This window comes from Trypanosoma cruzi, genomic scaffold (assembly GCF_000209065.1).
Source record: "Trypanosoma cruzi strain CL Brener 1047053517123 genomic scaffold, whole genome shotgun sequence".
Classification (NCBI taxonomy): domain Eukaryota; phylum Euglenozoa; class Kinetoplastea; order Trypanosomatida; family Trypanosomatidae; genus Trypanosoma; species Trypanosoma cruzi.
In genome coordinates this window covers 1-13,433 of record NW_001849559.1, presented here as the reverse complement: position 1 = coordinate 13,433, position 13,433 = coordinate 1, and the positions used below count along the sequence as shown (strand labels likewise).

General features: G+C 46.1%; 6 protein-coding genes and 1 pseudogene across 6 annotated transcripts, besides 12 other annotated features; all 7 read left to right on the top strand.

Moving 5' to 3' along the window:
* Positions 1-3,549: part of a sequence feature (areas merged during assembly that could not be assigned to a particular haplotype. This can correspond to areas where the two haplotypes were merged or to regions with more than two copies in the genome that were merged during assembly.) that runs on past the window's edge.
* Positions 93-119: a microsatellite.
* On the top strand, positions 333-1,139 carry Tc00.1047053504109.160 (electron transfer flavoprotein, putative; the record flags this gene model as incomplete). Its single annotated transcript, XM_811752.1, has 1 exon — positions 333-1,139. The coding sequence occupies one exon, from the start codon at positions 333-335 to the stop codon at positions 1,137-1,139; it is 807 nt and encodes a 268-aa protein (XP_816845.1).
* On the top strand, positions 1,668-3,080 carry Tc00.1047053504109.170 (hypothetical protein, conserved; the record flags this gene model as incomplete). Its single annotated transcript, XM_811753.1, has 1 exon — positions 1,668-3,080. One exon carries the CDS (start codon positions 1,668-1,670, stop codon positions 3,078-3,080), a length of 1,413 nt encoding a protein of 470 aa, XP_816846.1.
* On the top strand, positions 3,494-3,718 carry Tc00.1047053504109.174 (hypothetical protein, conserved; the record flags this gene model as incomplete). Its single annotated transcript, XM_811757.1, has 1 exon — positions 3,494-3,718. One exon carries the CDS (start codon positions 3,494-3,496, stop codon positions 3,716-3,718), a length of 225 nt encoding a protein of 74 aa, XP_816850.1.
* Positions 3,550-4,311: a sequence feature (areas merged during assembly that could not be assigned to a particular haplotype. This can correspond to areas where the two haplotypes were merged or to regions with more than two copies in the genome that were merged during assembly.).
* Positions 3,924-3,964: a microsatellite.
* Positions 4,281-4,345: a microsatellite.
* Positions 4,312-4,395: a sequence feature (heterozygous, non-Esmeraldo-like haplotype).
* Positions 4,396-4,440: a sequence feature (haploid, non-Esmeraldo-like haplotype).
* Positions 4,441-7,309: a sequence feature (areas merged during assembly that could not be assigned to a particular haplotype. This can correspond to areas where the two haplotypes were merged or to regions with more than two copies in the genome that were merged during assembly.).
* On the top strand, positions 4,613-4,966 carry Tc00.1047053504109.180 (hypothetical protein, conserved; the record flags this gene model as incomplete). Its single annotated transcript, XM_811754.1, has 1 exon — positions 4,613-4,966. One exon carries the CDS (start codon positions 4,613-4,615, stop codon positions 4,964-4,966), a length of 354 nt encoding a protein of 117 aa, XP_816847.1.
* Positions 5,031-5,067: a microsatellite.
* Positions 6,293-6,316: a sequence feature (AT_rich).
* On the top strand, positions 6,678-7,379 carry Tc00.1047053504109.189 (uncharacterized protein; the record flags this gene model as incomplete). The annotated part of the gene is made up of 1 exon (XM_811758.1): positions 6,678-7,379. The coding sequence occupies one exon, from the start codon at positions 6,678-6,680 to the stop codon at positions 7,377-7,379; it is 702 nt and encodes a 233-aa protein (XP_816851.1).
* Positions 7,310-13,433: a sequence feature (areas merged during assembly that could not be assigned to a particular haplotype. This can correspond to areas where the two haplotypes were merged or to regions with more than two copies in the genome that were merged during assembly.).
* On the top strand, positions 7,645-8,151 carry Tc00.1047053504109.195 (annotated as a pseudogene).
* On the top strand, positions 9,642-12,935 carry Tc00.1047053504109.200 (retrotransposon hot spot (RHS) protein, putative; the record flags this gene model as incomplete). Its single annotated transcript, XM_811755.1, has 1 exon — positions 9,642-12,935. One exon carries the CDS (start codon positions 9,642-9,644, stop codon positions 12,933-12,935), a length of 3,294 nt encoding a protein of 1,097 aa, XP_816848.1.
* Positions 12,971-13,001: a sequence feature (AT_rich).

Here is a 13,433-nt window from a genome sequence, read left to right as displayed (position 1 = left end):
GAGCAATAGAAGAAACATGCATTTGGGGTTCAAAGTTCTATGTAGTTTTTTATTATTTTGCCACAGAATGAGAGATAACTGCAATTTTTATTTTTATTTATTTATTATTTATTTATTTAGAAACGCTTGGTGCGGATGGCGCACTTCGTTTTTTTTTTTTTTTTTGGGGATGAATTGGCGCCTGAGGGGAAATCCTTTTATCCTCTGGTTGTATTTCTGTTTTTCATTCCCATTGCCTTCAAGACATCTGTTGTTTCCTCAACCACCCCGGATTTTATGTTATTCCCTCATTTTTTTTTTGGGTGTAAAAAGCTCCACACAAAGTCGTTATCATGTTTGTTCGCACAATTCCGTCCCATTTTACAACAACATCCCCTTTGTGGATGAAGGTCATGGTTGGGGTAAAGCGTGTGGTGGATTACACTGTCAAGGTGCGTGTAAAGGATAACAAGGTCCAATGTGACGGACTCAAGATGAGCGTGAACCCCTTTGATGAGATTGCCATTGAAGAAGCCATTCAAATGAGAGAAAAGAAGCTCGCGGATGAGGTAATTGCTGTAACTATAGGAAGTAAAAAAGCGGAAGAGGTTCTTCGGACGGCAATGGCTCTTGGTTGTGATAAGGCCATTCATATTGTCACGCCCGATGGCGAGGCTGAGGGACTGGAGCCGCTTGTTGTGGCCAAGATATTCCAGAAACTCCACGAGGAAATTAAACCAGACATGTGGATTCTTGGGAAACAAGCGGTTGATGATGATCTCGGAAACACACCACAGATATTGGCGGGACTTCTGGACATACCGCAGGGAACTTTTGCCTCCAAGGTAGAGGTCAGTGATGGAAAGGTGAAAGTGACGCGCGAGATTGATGCTGGCCACCAGGTTGTTGAGCTCCAATTACCATGTGTTATTGCTGCTGATCTCCGTCTCAACACACCGCGCTTTCCGAAACTTCCTAACATTATGAAGGCTAGAAAAAAGCCTATTGACTCACGTGATATCTCTTCTTTAGGTGTGGACACAAAGCCACGGTTGGTGAGGGAGGCGGTGATGGAACCACCACTGCGTAAGGCTGGCATCAAAGTCAAATCTGTGGAGGACCTATACGATAAGCTGCACAATGAGGCCAAGGTAATTTAGGATTAATTTGGAGATGACGTAGGCAAAGTTATTTGGATTGGGTTTTGTGCATAAAATGTAACGCGGCAACCTAATAACAACAAAAAAGGTATCTTTTTGTCTCCAACCACACAATTCAACCCCTTAAAAAAAAAAAAAAAGATGAATGTATATTGCAGTTGTTTATGTATGCCAAGCTATGGGTCTGTGGGCATGGGGCAAGAAAGCGGGTTGGGGATTGGGTGCTGTTTTAAGGCGGGTGATTGGACAAAAAAGTGACGAGTGAGTTTTGGTAGCGGGTGGGCGGTGGTAAAAATGAATTTCAAACGCTTTTTACACTGTCATTGTGGGAGAATTGTGCGCCGAAATTGCTGCAAAAAGAAGAGGAAAACGCAAATGCACATCCATGCTCTTACGTTTTCTTTTTTTCGTACTGTTCTGTGTATTTTTATTTGTCTGTTTCTTTGGCGGGTGGCGGGTAGCTGCTAAAGTCATTTGTTTTTGCTGTAAGGGTTTTCCCTCTTTTTTTTTCTTTTTGTAGAACTGTAAATGAGATGGTCTCTGGCGTTACGCAAGGTCACAAGGGTGCCTACGCGCAGCGTAGTTTTGGCTGATGCGCTTCGTTATCACCCACGGTATTCCGTTCCTCGAAAGATGGTGCTAAGCAACTCCTTCAACACCGTCGATGAGAAAAACCGATTTCTTTCTTTGCGACTCATTTTGGAAAAGCTAAGTGGAAACGTCGGAAGGAGGCAATACCGTATGATGTGTGACATTACTCGACACTTTGAAAGACTGAAGGAGGAGGGGATTGACTGGCACGAACTGAAGTGGTTAAATCGCACTGAACTCATGGATCTTTTTGATAATATTCTTTCTCTCTCGCGCACGGAACGAGCTGTTCTTCTTCCTGCCATTGAGGCGAAGATTTGTGGGGTACTTCGTCGTTCCGATACGAGACACTCCACATCGATATGTGTCAACCAAGGCGTGGCGGAGCATGGATGGCGTTGCGGACTCTATGGCCATACAAATGATGTTTACTTTGAGGGAAAGGCGAAGGCAAATCCTACTGTGCTGCAAATATATCATCGTTCTTCCGTTCGTAGTGTTGAGCGGTCTGGTGTACGTGTTGAGGTGAGGACAGCACCTGATTTCTCAGTTGTGGGTCGTTTTAGTCATCCGCTTAGTCCACGTGTCTGGAGCACACCAGAGAACCCGGTTTTTCAAGTATCCACGATTGGATACGAGTTCCGCGTTCATCCAGAGGATCCGCGAGTGGTTCCACAGATTGAGGCAGCAGCGCGAGAGTGGGAGCTTCATGCGGCAGTTACACAACAGGTGGTGTGGGAAATGTTGGAAATGTATGCCGTGGAGCGTAATCCACAGCCACTAGAACTAAAGTCAGGTGAGATGGGTGCTCCGGATTGCCCAAGTTTGTATTCTAGTGCATTCACTGTGCGACATGATTCCATTGCTGGAAGTTCTGATGAACAGGGTGCGGTAACGGAGCAACGCATGATTTCAACGGATGGCCATGAGGTACCGTGGTTCAAGGAACCATTGACACAAAAGTTTGAGGGTGGTATTCCCGTTATTTTGCCTTTTGCCCCCTCTATTGTCGTGAAGAGCTCCTTTCGTCAAGTCACACGTACTTTTCCTGTAGATGTGGAGCGTCAATTGCTGCAGCCAGTTGTTGACGTTACTTGTTTTGTGCACCCTCAAGCCTGTTTTTGGTGGAGTGAGGAAGATGAAGAGCGATGCCTCAATCACATTGTTGAATACGCCAAACGTATACCCTATGCTCTTCCCTTCAACTTGTATCTTCGTGTAGACACCACGAAGGATTTTCGAGATGCCCCAAGCAGGGTGGAGGAAATGGAAAAACGTCTTGCCGAGAAGTCCCATTACTTTAATCTTCGACGCTTTCGTGAATCTACTGCAGCAAATTCCGAGAAGTAACGTGATGTGTTTGTGTCTGTCTGTATGCCTGTCTTTTTCACCGTGTGCCGGCGTGATTTTTCTTTTTTTGCCTTGTCTCACTGTTTTTCGAGAATCAACCTCCGAGGTGGGACACGGGATCACACGCCATGGGTTTTCTCCATAGAGAGGGTGTGGTGGAAGAGAAGGTGATGAGATTTGCTTACTGTTTTCCGGAACAGTAAGGCATAGGTGCGGCGCAGTCACCTTTTTTTCTTTATGACTCCTGATAACTCTGTTAATGTGTTTATTATTGTAGTTATTATTATATGTGTTTTTGCTTCTCTAGAATCTTTTTGGCACAAAGAGCACAATAAAAGGAAGGAAGGAAAAACAAAGAGTAAAAACATATATACGAATAAAAGGCAACAGCAAGGAAAAAAAAAAAAATAATAATGCCTCTGAGCCCAGCAAGAACGATACGTGTCAAGGCACAGAAGCAAAATGAACAAATTCGTTCCCCCCGTCTTTCAAGTGAGGATAAAAAACGCATTCGTGAGGCGAAAGAAAACAAGTCATCCGTTTCATTGTGGCTTGCGGTCTTCATGATGTTTGTTGTTTTTGGATCAACAATTGTGCACATATACCTTAATATTGTGTCATCGCCAAGGCGTGGGTGAAATAAGTTACGCTATGAATTTTTTTTTTTTGCTTTTTGATGTATGGGATTTAAAAAAACAATTGCAGCTGATATTTTTACTTGTGCGTGTGTGTTTTTGTACGATTTTGATACCTTTTATTCTTACTGATTGTAGAAAAGTCGTATCTTTATTAATTTTCTTTTTTTTTTTAGTTGTGAGACACTGACTGCGTCTTTAGTTGCCAATATATACATATATATATATATATATATATATATATATGTAGTCTTTTTTAATGGTCTGTATGTAAATGTAATAACGCACTTTCCTTTGTATCGCTTTTTTTTCTTCTATTTTATTTCTTTTGATACTCTTTTGCAATACAAGCGATTCACAAAGCATGCTGGCTCAGTGTCGACTGTTGTGCTCACAATTTCTTAAGCGGACATTTGTGGGTGGCATGGGGTATAACGTGAAGCGACCTTATCGGATTGATATTCGAATGGAACATGATAAGAAGCGAAGAATGAAGCGCCGGAACATTGGATGCAGGCGAATGATGAAATCCTGAAGGCCCAATTGTCCACGGGGCTTTAGATACTATATATATATATATATATATATATATATATATATATATATATATATATATATATATATATATATTAAAACTGTTTATTACCGTTCCTTTTTTTGATTCCTTCTTTTACGTGTGTGTGTGTGTTTGTGTTTTCCAGTTTGATGGTATTAGTCCTTTTTGTTTGTTTGTAGCGTGCTTCCAGTTTTCCTCTTAGAGTTTTTTTTTTTTTAGATTTACTTTGGGGAGGAAGATTGCGCATAACATATTTATTTATTTGTTGGTTTTGTGGGTGAGTGGCGTTTGTTTTCTCCACCTCCTTGAAATTGCCCTCGGACACTTCTTTTGCGGTACCAATGAAAATGCGTTCTTCTCTTTACAATGAAAAACCCAATGAACGCGGCGACGGCAACGATGATCAGGCTCAATTTGAGGAGGAAATCATGCACGAAAATGAGGCAATCCTGGGAGCTTTGGGGAAAACCGTGAAGCGAATGAAGGCATCAGCAGGCGTTCTTTTAGAAGAGGCTGAGGAACACAATAAATTGTTGGAAACTGTAAGCAGTGCGTTTTCTAGGGCAAGCAGCGGTGTGAATCGAACGGTACAGCGAATTGAGGGGGTAGCAGGACAGTATGGATGGCGATATACAATCCTTGTTGGTTTCATGGTGGGATTCACCGTTTACTCCCTGTATCGTGTTCTGTGGTGACCTATGGGAGAAAAACACGGCGACAACAGAGGAGTATTGTTTCGCCGTTTCCCCCCCCCCCCCCAAAAAAAAAAAAAAAAAAAAAAACAAAAAAAGAAAAACAGTGCAAGATAAAGCGAAAAGGAAACTTTCATTTTTTCATCACTTTTTGACGCTTGCATCTCACATTCATGCCCATGTTTGATTGAATGCTGGTTTTGCGCAATTTTTTTTTTTTTGTCCTTTCACTGCTTTTCAAATTTTGGCCTCAAATACAGTGCGATAGATGTTGTAACAGTCTTTTTTCTCAATGTCGTTGCGGTTATTTCTTTAACTGCGACTGGAGCGTATCTTTCCGCGTGCTGTTTCCTGGAAAACAACGTAAATACGTATTCTGTGACTTTTAGAGCTTTTGGGATCATCGATGGAGAATTAAACATAATACTAAAATGGGGTGCGGGTTGGCCAAAAAACTAGAAACATTCTTTTTGCTTGTAGAAGGGCGAAAGAAGTGTCCTTACATGGTGAGTGAGTGCGATGGAAAGTATCGAGGCTATCGTTGACTATCTTTTACCAGTTTTAGCGAAGGAAGTGCTGAAAATTTCAGACTCAATCATTTGCAGGTGCTAACACAATGACTTCGAGCGATATTATATATAAAGGCTACTAGACTTAATTCTGCCACGGACAGTAACACCATGCAGCTGACCCACACAGGGCTGACTATTATTTCCATTATTATCATACAAGCCGATATTTGCATCTGAAATTGTTGTGAAGGGAACTGGGACGCGTGTTTCACGATTTCCTTTGTTTCTTTGTGTGCTTATTTTTTTCTTTAATGATTTGATTTTAAGCAATATTAATAGTAAGAATAAGGGATGTTCAGGAAGATTTATACACCACTAACGCGGGGATTGACGACCACGGTGTGCGCTGCCTCATTGTCACTTTTTTCCTGCACTAGGTGGGAGACAAGCGGACGTCATACACCGCCCAACGCTGGAGATGAGGATGAGGAGGATTTCAGCATGATATTTAACGACGACTTTCATTTTTTGGATGAGTGCTTTGGTGAAACCGGTCTCGACGTTTTTGACTATATTCCGGAGCATGAGGCTGCTCTTTTGGGCCACGATAAGCGCTAATAACACTAAAAACGCATTCTGCTGAGAGTAATTTTGCAGTTTATTAACTTGTTTATCTCTGTTTTCGTCTTTGTGAAAGAGGGGAAAAAGGGAATCTTTTAGCATGAATAAGCATGGAAAAAAAGGATAAATGTTATTTACATTGGATATCCATGAAATGGAGGGACTGATATTGATTAACCACTTATTTTGGATCTTGATATATTATTTTTTATTTTATTTTGAATTTGAATATTAGAAGTAAGAAATAATGAATGGACCAGAGAGGAAACAAGGGGGTGCGCAATTCTCAGGCTGGCCTTACCGTATTTAATTCGCCGCTAAATAAAAGTTTAAGGGCAATACTCGGAAGTCCAATTAGCTCTTAGGGGCCAGTCGCCTAACTCTATATGTGTCTGGGCTTTGGCACTTTGTGGGTGGGCCGGTGGCGTACCCCATTCAAATTGTGGAGCGATGCTACGCCCAACGCTCCAACGCTTTAATGCGGACGTGCTTTTCCGCTTGTTTCGCCAACGAGCAACGCATGTGTGTTTTGGGTTCGCTTTGGGAAGGCTCCCCATGTGGGGTGATAAGGTTACATATTAATGCATACAAAACGAGGCTTCGGGCTTCTCTTTTTCTTCGCCGCCATTATTTATTCAATTGGGAATCAATTCCGCATTTGCAACGTTGGGGACTCTCTGCTGTTCCTCATGCCACACGAGGCAGGATGCATCCCATGCGTGAGGACCCTTTATCGCCAAAGAGAGAGGGATCAGTGGCTCTTTACGGGAAATGAGGCGGCAGCAGCAGCAAATGGAAGAATGCTAATACGTCTCTTCTCTTTCCACCACTTTGACGACGTTGGACCCAAAAGGCGGACCACATGTGAATGCAGAGCACGACGCACTTACTTGTGCACTGTTGTTCGACTTGTCGTGAAGCGGGATGGAGCCGTCAACGACTCACCTGGCGGAGATGCGAGCTGGAACGATGATCTCACCCGACTCGCACCGTGTGTGTTCCCATCGTACATGCGGGCGCACGCAGGGCACTCCAGAGAGCCTATAAACCGTTTTTTAAATTTGTGTATGCTCACATTGGTTACGTCGCACACGGTTTCCTTCTTGGCAAGAGACCCGGTGATGTTTGGGCACAACTGCAGAGTTTTATTGGGGAGGACGCGAAGACCGCGAGAGAGGCGTCTTCTCTCGACACACAGGAGGCCGGAAGAGGGTGCGAGGGCTTTCGAGGTTGGATGCGACTGCAGTTGGAGGCGCGTCACGATGATTGGCCGCGAAGTGTGATTGTGCGGAGGCAGCGCCGTATGACGTGTAGTACTGCTGGGCGGGGAATTGGACGGAGGCTGGCACGGAGTGAAGAGAGAAGTGACACACCCGAGAGGCAAGAGGCCAATGTTGCAGTGACGTTGGTGAAGTGTTTTCCATGGGGTGAGCTGAGAGGTTTCTCCCATGGCGCTTAGCTGTGCCCGCGCCAGCCCGTGTTTTCTATCTTTTTGGCTCCACAGAGTGTCCAGGCTTTTGGTTCTTGCTTGCTTGGCACTCCTCCACCATGGGAGTCAACGAACCACGACGACCTATCGGGATGCCAAACCCACGGGAATCGTGGGCTTCAGCGTGGCCAATCTGGATCAGTGAGCGGAGACCTGCGGCAACTCATTCTGCGGCGAGTATCTCACGCACTGTCACGGGTATCAGCGCCTGTGTGTGTCTACCCTATGACCGGCATTTGTATGGCGTACGCCCTTTGCAAGGCTGAGGGAAAGGGCGGGAATTCCCACGGGCACATGTCTGCGGTCATAATGCGTAAATTGTGGACTTGTTTGTGCGGCAAGGCAGCAAGGTCGCTCAGGGGATGCAGCATAGACAGGGAGTGCACTTTCTAGCGGCGCGTGCTTGGTGACTACCGAGGCGATGCCCCCCAAAGGGACGTATGTGGGTGATGCAGATGCACTGGATATGGATATGCGCAATGCCATGCTTCGTGACAGGGAGCGAGGGAGGAGTAGCGTGATTCCTCCTGCCATGGACCTATCAACTTTTGAGGAGTTGGGGTGAGGCCAAGGGAACAAGTGTGTGTGTCTTCAAGTTTTTGCGGGAGGACGTGCAGAGGTTGGATTTCTTTTGTTACTTTGTTGTCACGGTGCCTGCGGCGACGTTAATGGGGGGTTTGTTCTCCAGAGGCATTCATTGTGCGATTTGTGCGTGTTCGGTGTCCAACGCTTTCATCACCACCAAATGGGGTGTTGCGCAGGATCGGAATACGTGGATGTGCAAGAGCATTGTGTCGCTCACCCGTAATAACGCACACGCGCACAGTTTCAGCGCGTCTGATACGTCACGTTCTTCGGAACGGTCGAAATCACTTGTGGGACATCACTTCATTTGCGGCGTCGGGACAGTGAAGTAAATGGAGAGATATGCCGAGAACGCAATGCCCCTCCATAATGCCGCAGGCTGGCGGCGACAAGGATCAGGGAGCCTCTACCCAACATTGAGAAGACGGCAGCACTCTGATGATCCGGTTTGCTCGTTAGGAACTTCTAATGTAGTGCACACCGTGTGGGCCTTTTTGCTGCGGATATGCAGAGGGGTGATGTGGGGTGGAATTATTGTTGAAGGCAGCACGGACGCCGCCTGAACTTTATTGGAGGGATGCGTGTTGTTATTCCGTGCTTTCTGGCCTGCGTTGTCGCACTCATGCTTTGTGTGCGGATGGCCACAGTAGTGGAGCTGAATACGGTTCAATGTGTGTTGCTCACGGGGACTGCGCGACACGTGTTTTTTTTTTTGGGAGGCCCAAAGGAGGGGCGCATCGCCGTTGCGTGATTCCCGCGGCAGTCCATTACCCTGCGACTGTGCGTGCCGCCGTCCGCTGCGCCACTGCAAGCCTTTGCCTTTGTGAGAAATGGGGAGCGTGACTGCTGTGGCGGTGGTCGAATGTTCTCGAATTGGTGCTTTTGGTGATTTCACTTAGAGCGCCGAGCAGCGAGGGGCTGCACACGCCCAGGAGGTGGGAGTGTCAGCTGCAACCGCACCTGCGATTTGCAGTTGGGATGTGACATGTTTCTTTGGTATTTTTATTTTTGGTGATATGCGGGGCAGCGGTGCGTTTGCGTGTGCGGGCTGCTCATGGCTGCCGGTGTTGCCTTTCCTGCTGTTCTCCCGCTCCAGTCCTTTGCGTGCGACGGACCAAACGTTTTTACGGGCGTGTGGTGGGGCCGCGTTCTTGTTTGGGAAAAAAGCCTTTCGCAGGCATCATGAGACTGCTGCCGTCCGTGCCACACAAGGCAGTGGGGAGTTTCCTGGGATTTATTGGCGGGGTGGCACCGCACCCATGCCGTGTGGTAGGTTTGTATTCCGCAATGCACGGTGATGGGGATGTGCGGTGACAACTTCCTCCAGTGGAGCGACACGAGCAGCACGGGGAGTGGAACGGAGGAGTGGTGGCTGCGTGCTTCCAAGTGATACGTGAGTGGCGAATGCAATATGAAAGGCAGAGTCACGGCACTCTTTTGCCATGCACACCGCAGATATTTTCCATAAAGCATGCAAATTGCACTCTTTTCTGTTGTGTGGGGGATTACCGTGATGCATCGCTGTTGTGGCGTGTATGATTTGTGCTCCCTGCGTGTGGCCGTTGCTGCACCGAATTTACTTTTTATTTTGTGTGCGTGTCAGGGTTTATGTGCCCACGTCCTCCTGCCGAGTGTGTGCGGGATGACGGCGGTGCGACACGGGTGCGGGACCGTGGCGAGCGGTATGCGTGGAGGAGCCCTCCGTGCGCACCACGTTGTTGTTGTTGGCTCTCTCCAACACTGTGCTGGGTGGGTGGCATCCACTCGCCGTCGTTGTGGTGGTCCTCGTGCATGTGGTGTGCATCGAATACTGTGCCGTCACACTGTGTGGGTGAGTCCCTTGTTGTGGCTTCGATTTATGACTGTGCCTATTGTCTTTCTTTTTCTCATTCTCCACGTTGGGTGGTTATTGTTTAGATCTAACTCAAACCAACTAAGGAAGCAAGGAGAAACAATGTCTGGAAGGCCCGAGGAAGGACTTTACGGCAATTTGGAGAGTCAATCGTCCAATGTCTCGCAGGGAGATCGGAGGAGAGCGAGGTCGGAATTTGAGAGTGACACAGATTACTCCTCTGTGAGTCGCAGAAGATTGGAGGAAATGCATCGACCGCAGTGGACCATGAGCAGCAGCGTAAAGGACATCCTGCTGGAGGGAAGCACTCTCAAGAACAACATGAAGCTGAATGAATTCCTTCGGAGCAACTTGGGCGATGAGTGGGTTGTGGAAAGAAATGGGAACGTCGCTATGGGGAATTTTGTGTTGATGCCCACGATGTTTATTAAAGACAATGAAATATTGGACATAATAACGGCATTGCCGTCATACAGAGAGCTGAAAATACTATTGGAGGCTATCAATAAACTTGATGACGAGGGTGTGGTCTTTCTCGAGCAATGGAGGGACTATAAAGGAAAGGATACGGTCACTCTTCATGCAAGGGGAAAACTAAACGGAGTACTCACGCAGGTACAGAGAGAAGAAAAGCGGGAGGCAGAAGAAAGATTAAGGCGTGAGACAGAGGAAAGGCAAAGACGAGCGCAAGAAATGAAATTTACCATTTCCACTACGATCGAAGACGTACTGTTTAAAGGAAGAGTCCGCGTCAAGGAAATGAAGTTGAATGATTTTCTTACGATGGAATTGGACGGCAGGGGCGCTTTGGACGCCAATCGGGATGTCTTACTGAAGGAGTTTTTCAAGGATCCCAAGAAGTATATCCACGATGAGGGAGTACTGCGCGAAATAAAGACAACAGATGCTTATTTGAGGATGGAGAGGGCTGTAAAGGGTGAAATAATCTTCGAAAACGATCAAAGTAAGCTTGACGATAAAGGTGTCAGCAATCTACTTGGGTGGTCAGAAGCTGCTCCGGAGGTAAAGGCAATTGTTCATAAATTCACTAAACAGACTCTGGATGCAGCCCTCGAGGAAGTGAGGAACCCAACGACGACGATTGCACCGATTAAACTGGAGGGATTGTACGAGTCTGTGTACAATGCGAGGTGGAGCCATGTGGTGGAGGTTTCTGACGGCAACGGAATGGGAATGAGGGTGGAGGAGGGGAAACCACCGCAGTCATGGACGTACAGGGCGGTTGGCAACACCTTCGAAAAGAATGACGGTGTGGAGCAATCCGGTGCAGCAACTCCCGTGTTGATGGTTCTTACCTCGGACAAGGGATGGCCGTACTCGTGGAATACGATGCATGGGGCTGGTAATGACTTGTGTGTTAACTGTGAGGTGGAACGAGTGTGGCAAATCGTGCTTGACGATCTAACCAAGTGGTTCAGCAATTTTCATTTGACTCTCAATCCTTCACCCGTGCGGCGTCTGTTGATTGGGACGCCCGGGATCGGGAAGTCGATGAATGCCGGCTCGTACCTCCTCTACCAGCTGCTGCACTACGATGTCGAGAAAATCCAAGTGGTTGCCCACTGTTTTGGAAGCACGATGTACGTGTTTGACAAGACCAGCAGGACAGTGACAAAATACGAGGGTAATAAAACATCCAAGATTGTTTTGGGTGATTTGTGGCAGCGTGGGATGAAAGGGTATATTATCTACGATGTGGGAACGAACGGAACACCGCCCAACGCAGGTTTTGCGCCCTCTAAGGGATGGGGCATGATTGTAGTGTCATCGCCAAAGGTAAGCAACTATGATAAATGGGCGGCGCAAATTAGTTCCCTAAAAATCGTAATGAATTGTCCTGAGAAAGACGATGTAAAGGCGATGTGCATTTGGATGAAGCGAGGTCTGGAACCAACTGAGCAAGCGGAATACTGGAGGATGGTTGAAGGTCGAATGGATAAAGTGGGACCACTTCTTCGCTACATCTTTGATCAGAACGTATACAAAGATCGGATTGACTCGTGCGAAAGTACAGTTAATAAAATGACCTTGCCGGAAACCAGCTATTACTCTGTTTTAGGGACTGATAAAATGTGTGAGGGTAGCCACGTCTCTCACAAACTTGTAAAGGTCGTACGAGTACGAGGAAAAGCAGATGCAGAATTGCCTTACAATGCACTGATTTCTTCTCACCTTGCAGAATTAACGTTATGCAAGTTGGCGGAGTTAATGGTGCCGAATGATTTTAATTTACTCATATTGGCTATCAAGGACGACCTCATATCAAAAGTCCTTGAAGATCATTCCTTGTTTGCATTTTTAAGTGCGGCCTTTGTAAATGCAATAATACCGAAACTCACGGAGCTGAAAAGAACAGCAAATGCTCCACCACATCTCTGTGCGTTGAGAGTTTGTCCACATGAGCGCCCTCTCAAGCCCTTTCTTTTAGAGTGCCTGGAAAATTTAAAAAAGAAGATTAATATAGAGTGTCGGGTGCTGTACAAACCAGAGGTTAAAAACTTTCCACTGGTGGACGGCTTTTTCTTTGTTGATTCGCCGCGGAAGACGCTGGTTGGGCTGCAGATGACTACGGCGAGTGCGCATCACACCATACCCAGCACCGTGCGGCAGTTCAATGAGCGTATGGCGGAATATTTTAATGGTTGGGAGGAATTTTCTGAGGGATTGTCGTGGGATATTATTTATATACAGCACGCAGACAGCACGCCGATGAATGGCTGGCAGAGATGTGGTCCCGTCAATCCCAATAATTTGACCCCCGCTGAAGAAGAGATTGTGTCGTTCTGGAACGAAAAGGTGCACCAGTACCAAGTTTCTGTATCATCCAGAGACTTTAGAAGAGACGAAGCACCCCGAAGTGTGGAAGAACAACAACAACAGGAAACAGATTAGGAAATGAAAAGTGAAAGAGAGATTTTGATTTGTGGTAAATTTTTTTTTTTGAAATATATATATTTAGACACTTGTGTGTGCATACGTTGCAGGTGCACCACCATCAGGCGGCAGCACGGCACAAAAGTGTTAAGAATGTTCAACGCGAGTGATAATAGCAGTGACAGAAGAAATTAAGTGGGGAAAGGGGAATTTATATTTTTGGTAAAAAACATATTTCGAGTTGTTTGATACATGTGAATGTTTGTTTTTTTATACGACACCGGTGCACCATCCCCTTTGGGAGTAAGGCGCACAGATGCCAAAAAAATTACAACGCGATGTTTTTACACAAGGACAGAAAAACAAATCAGGGATGCCAGGGGCATTTTAATTAATGGTAAGAAAATATTGAAGGATTTATATTTATGTGAATGCTTTTTCGTTTGTATACAAGTCGTAATAAGAGAATTGCTCTGTTATTAACGAATTACTGTCTTTAGCTGTATCGTAATGTTA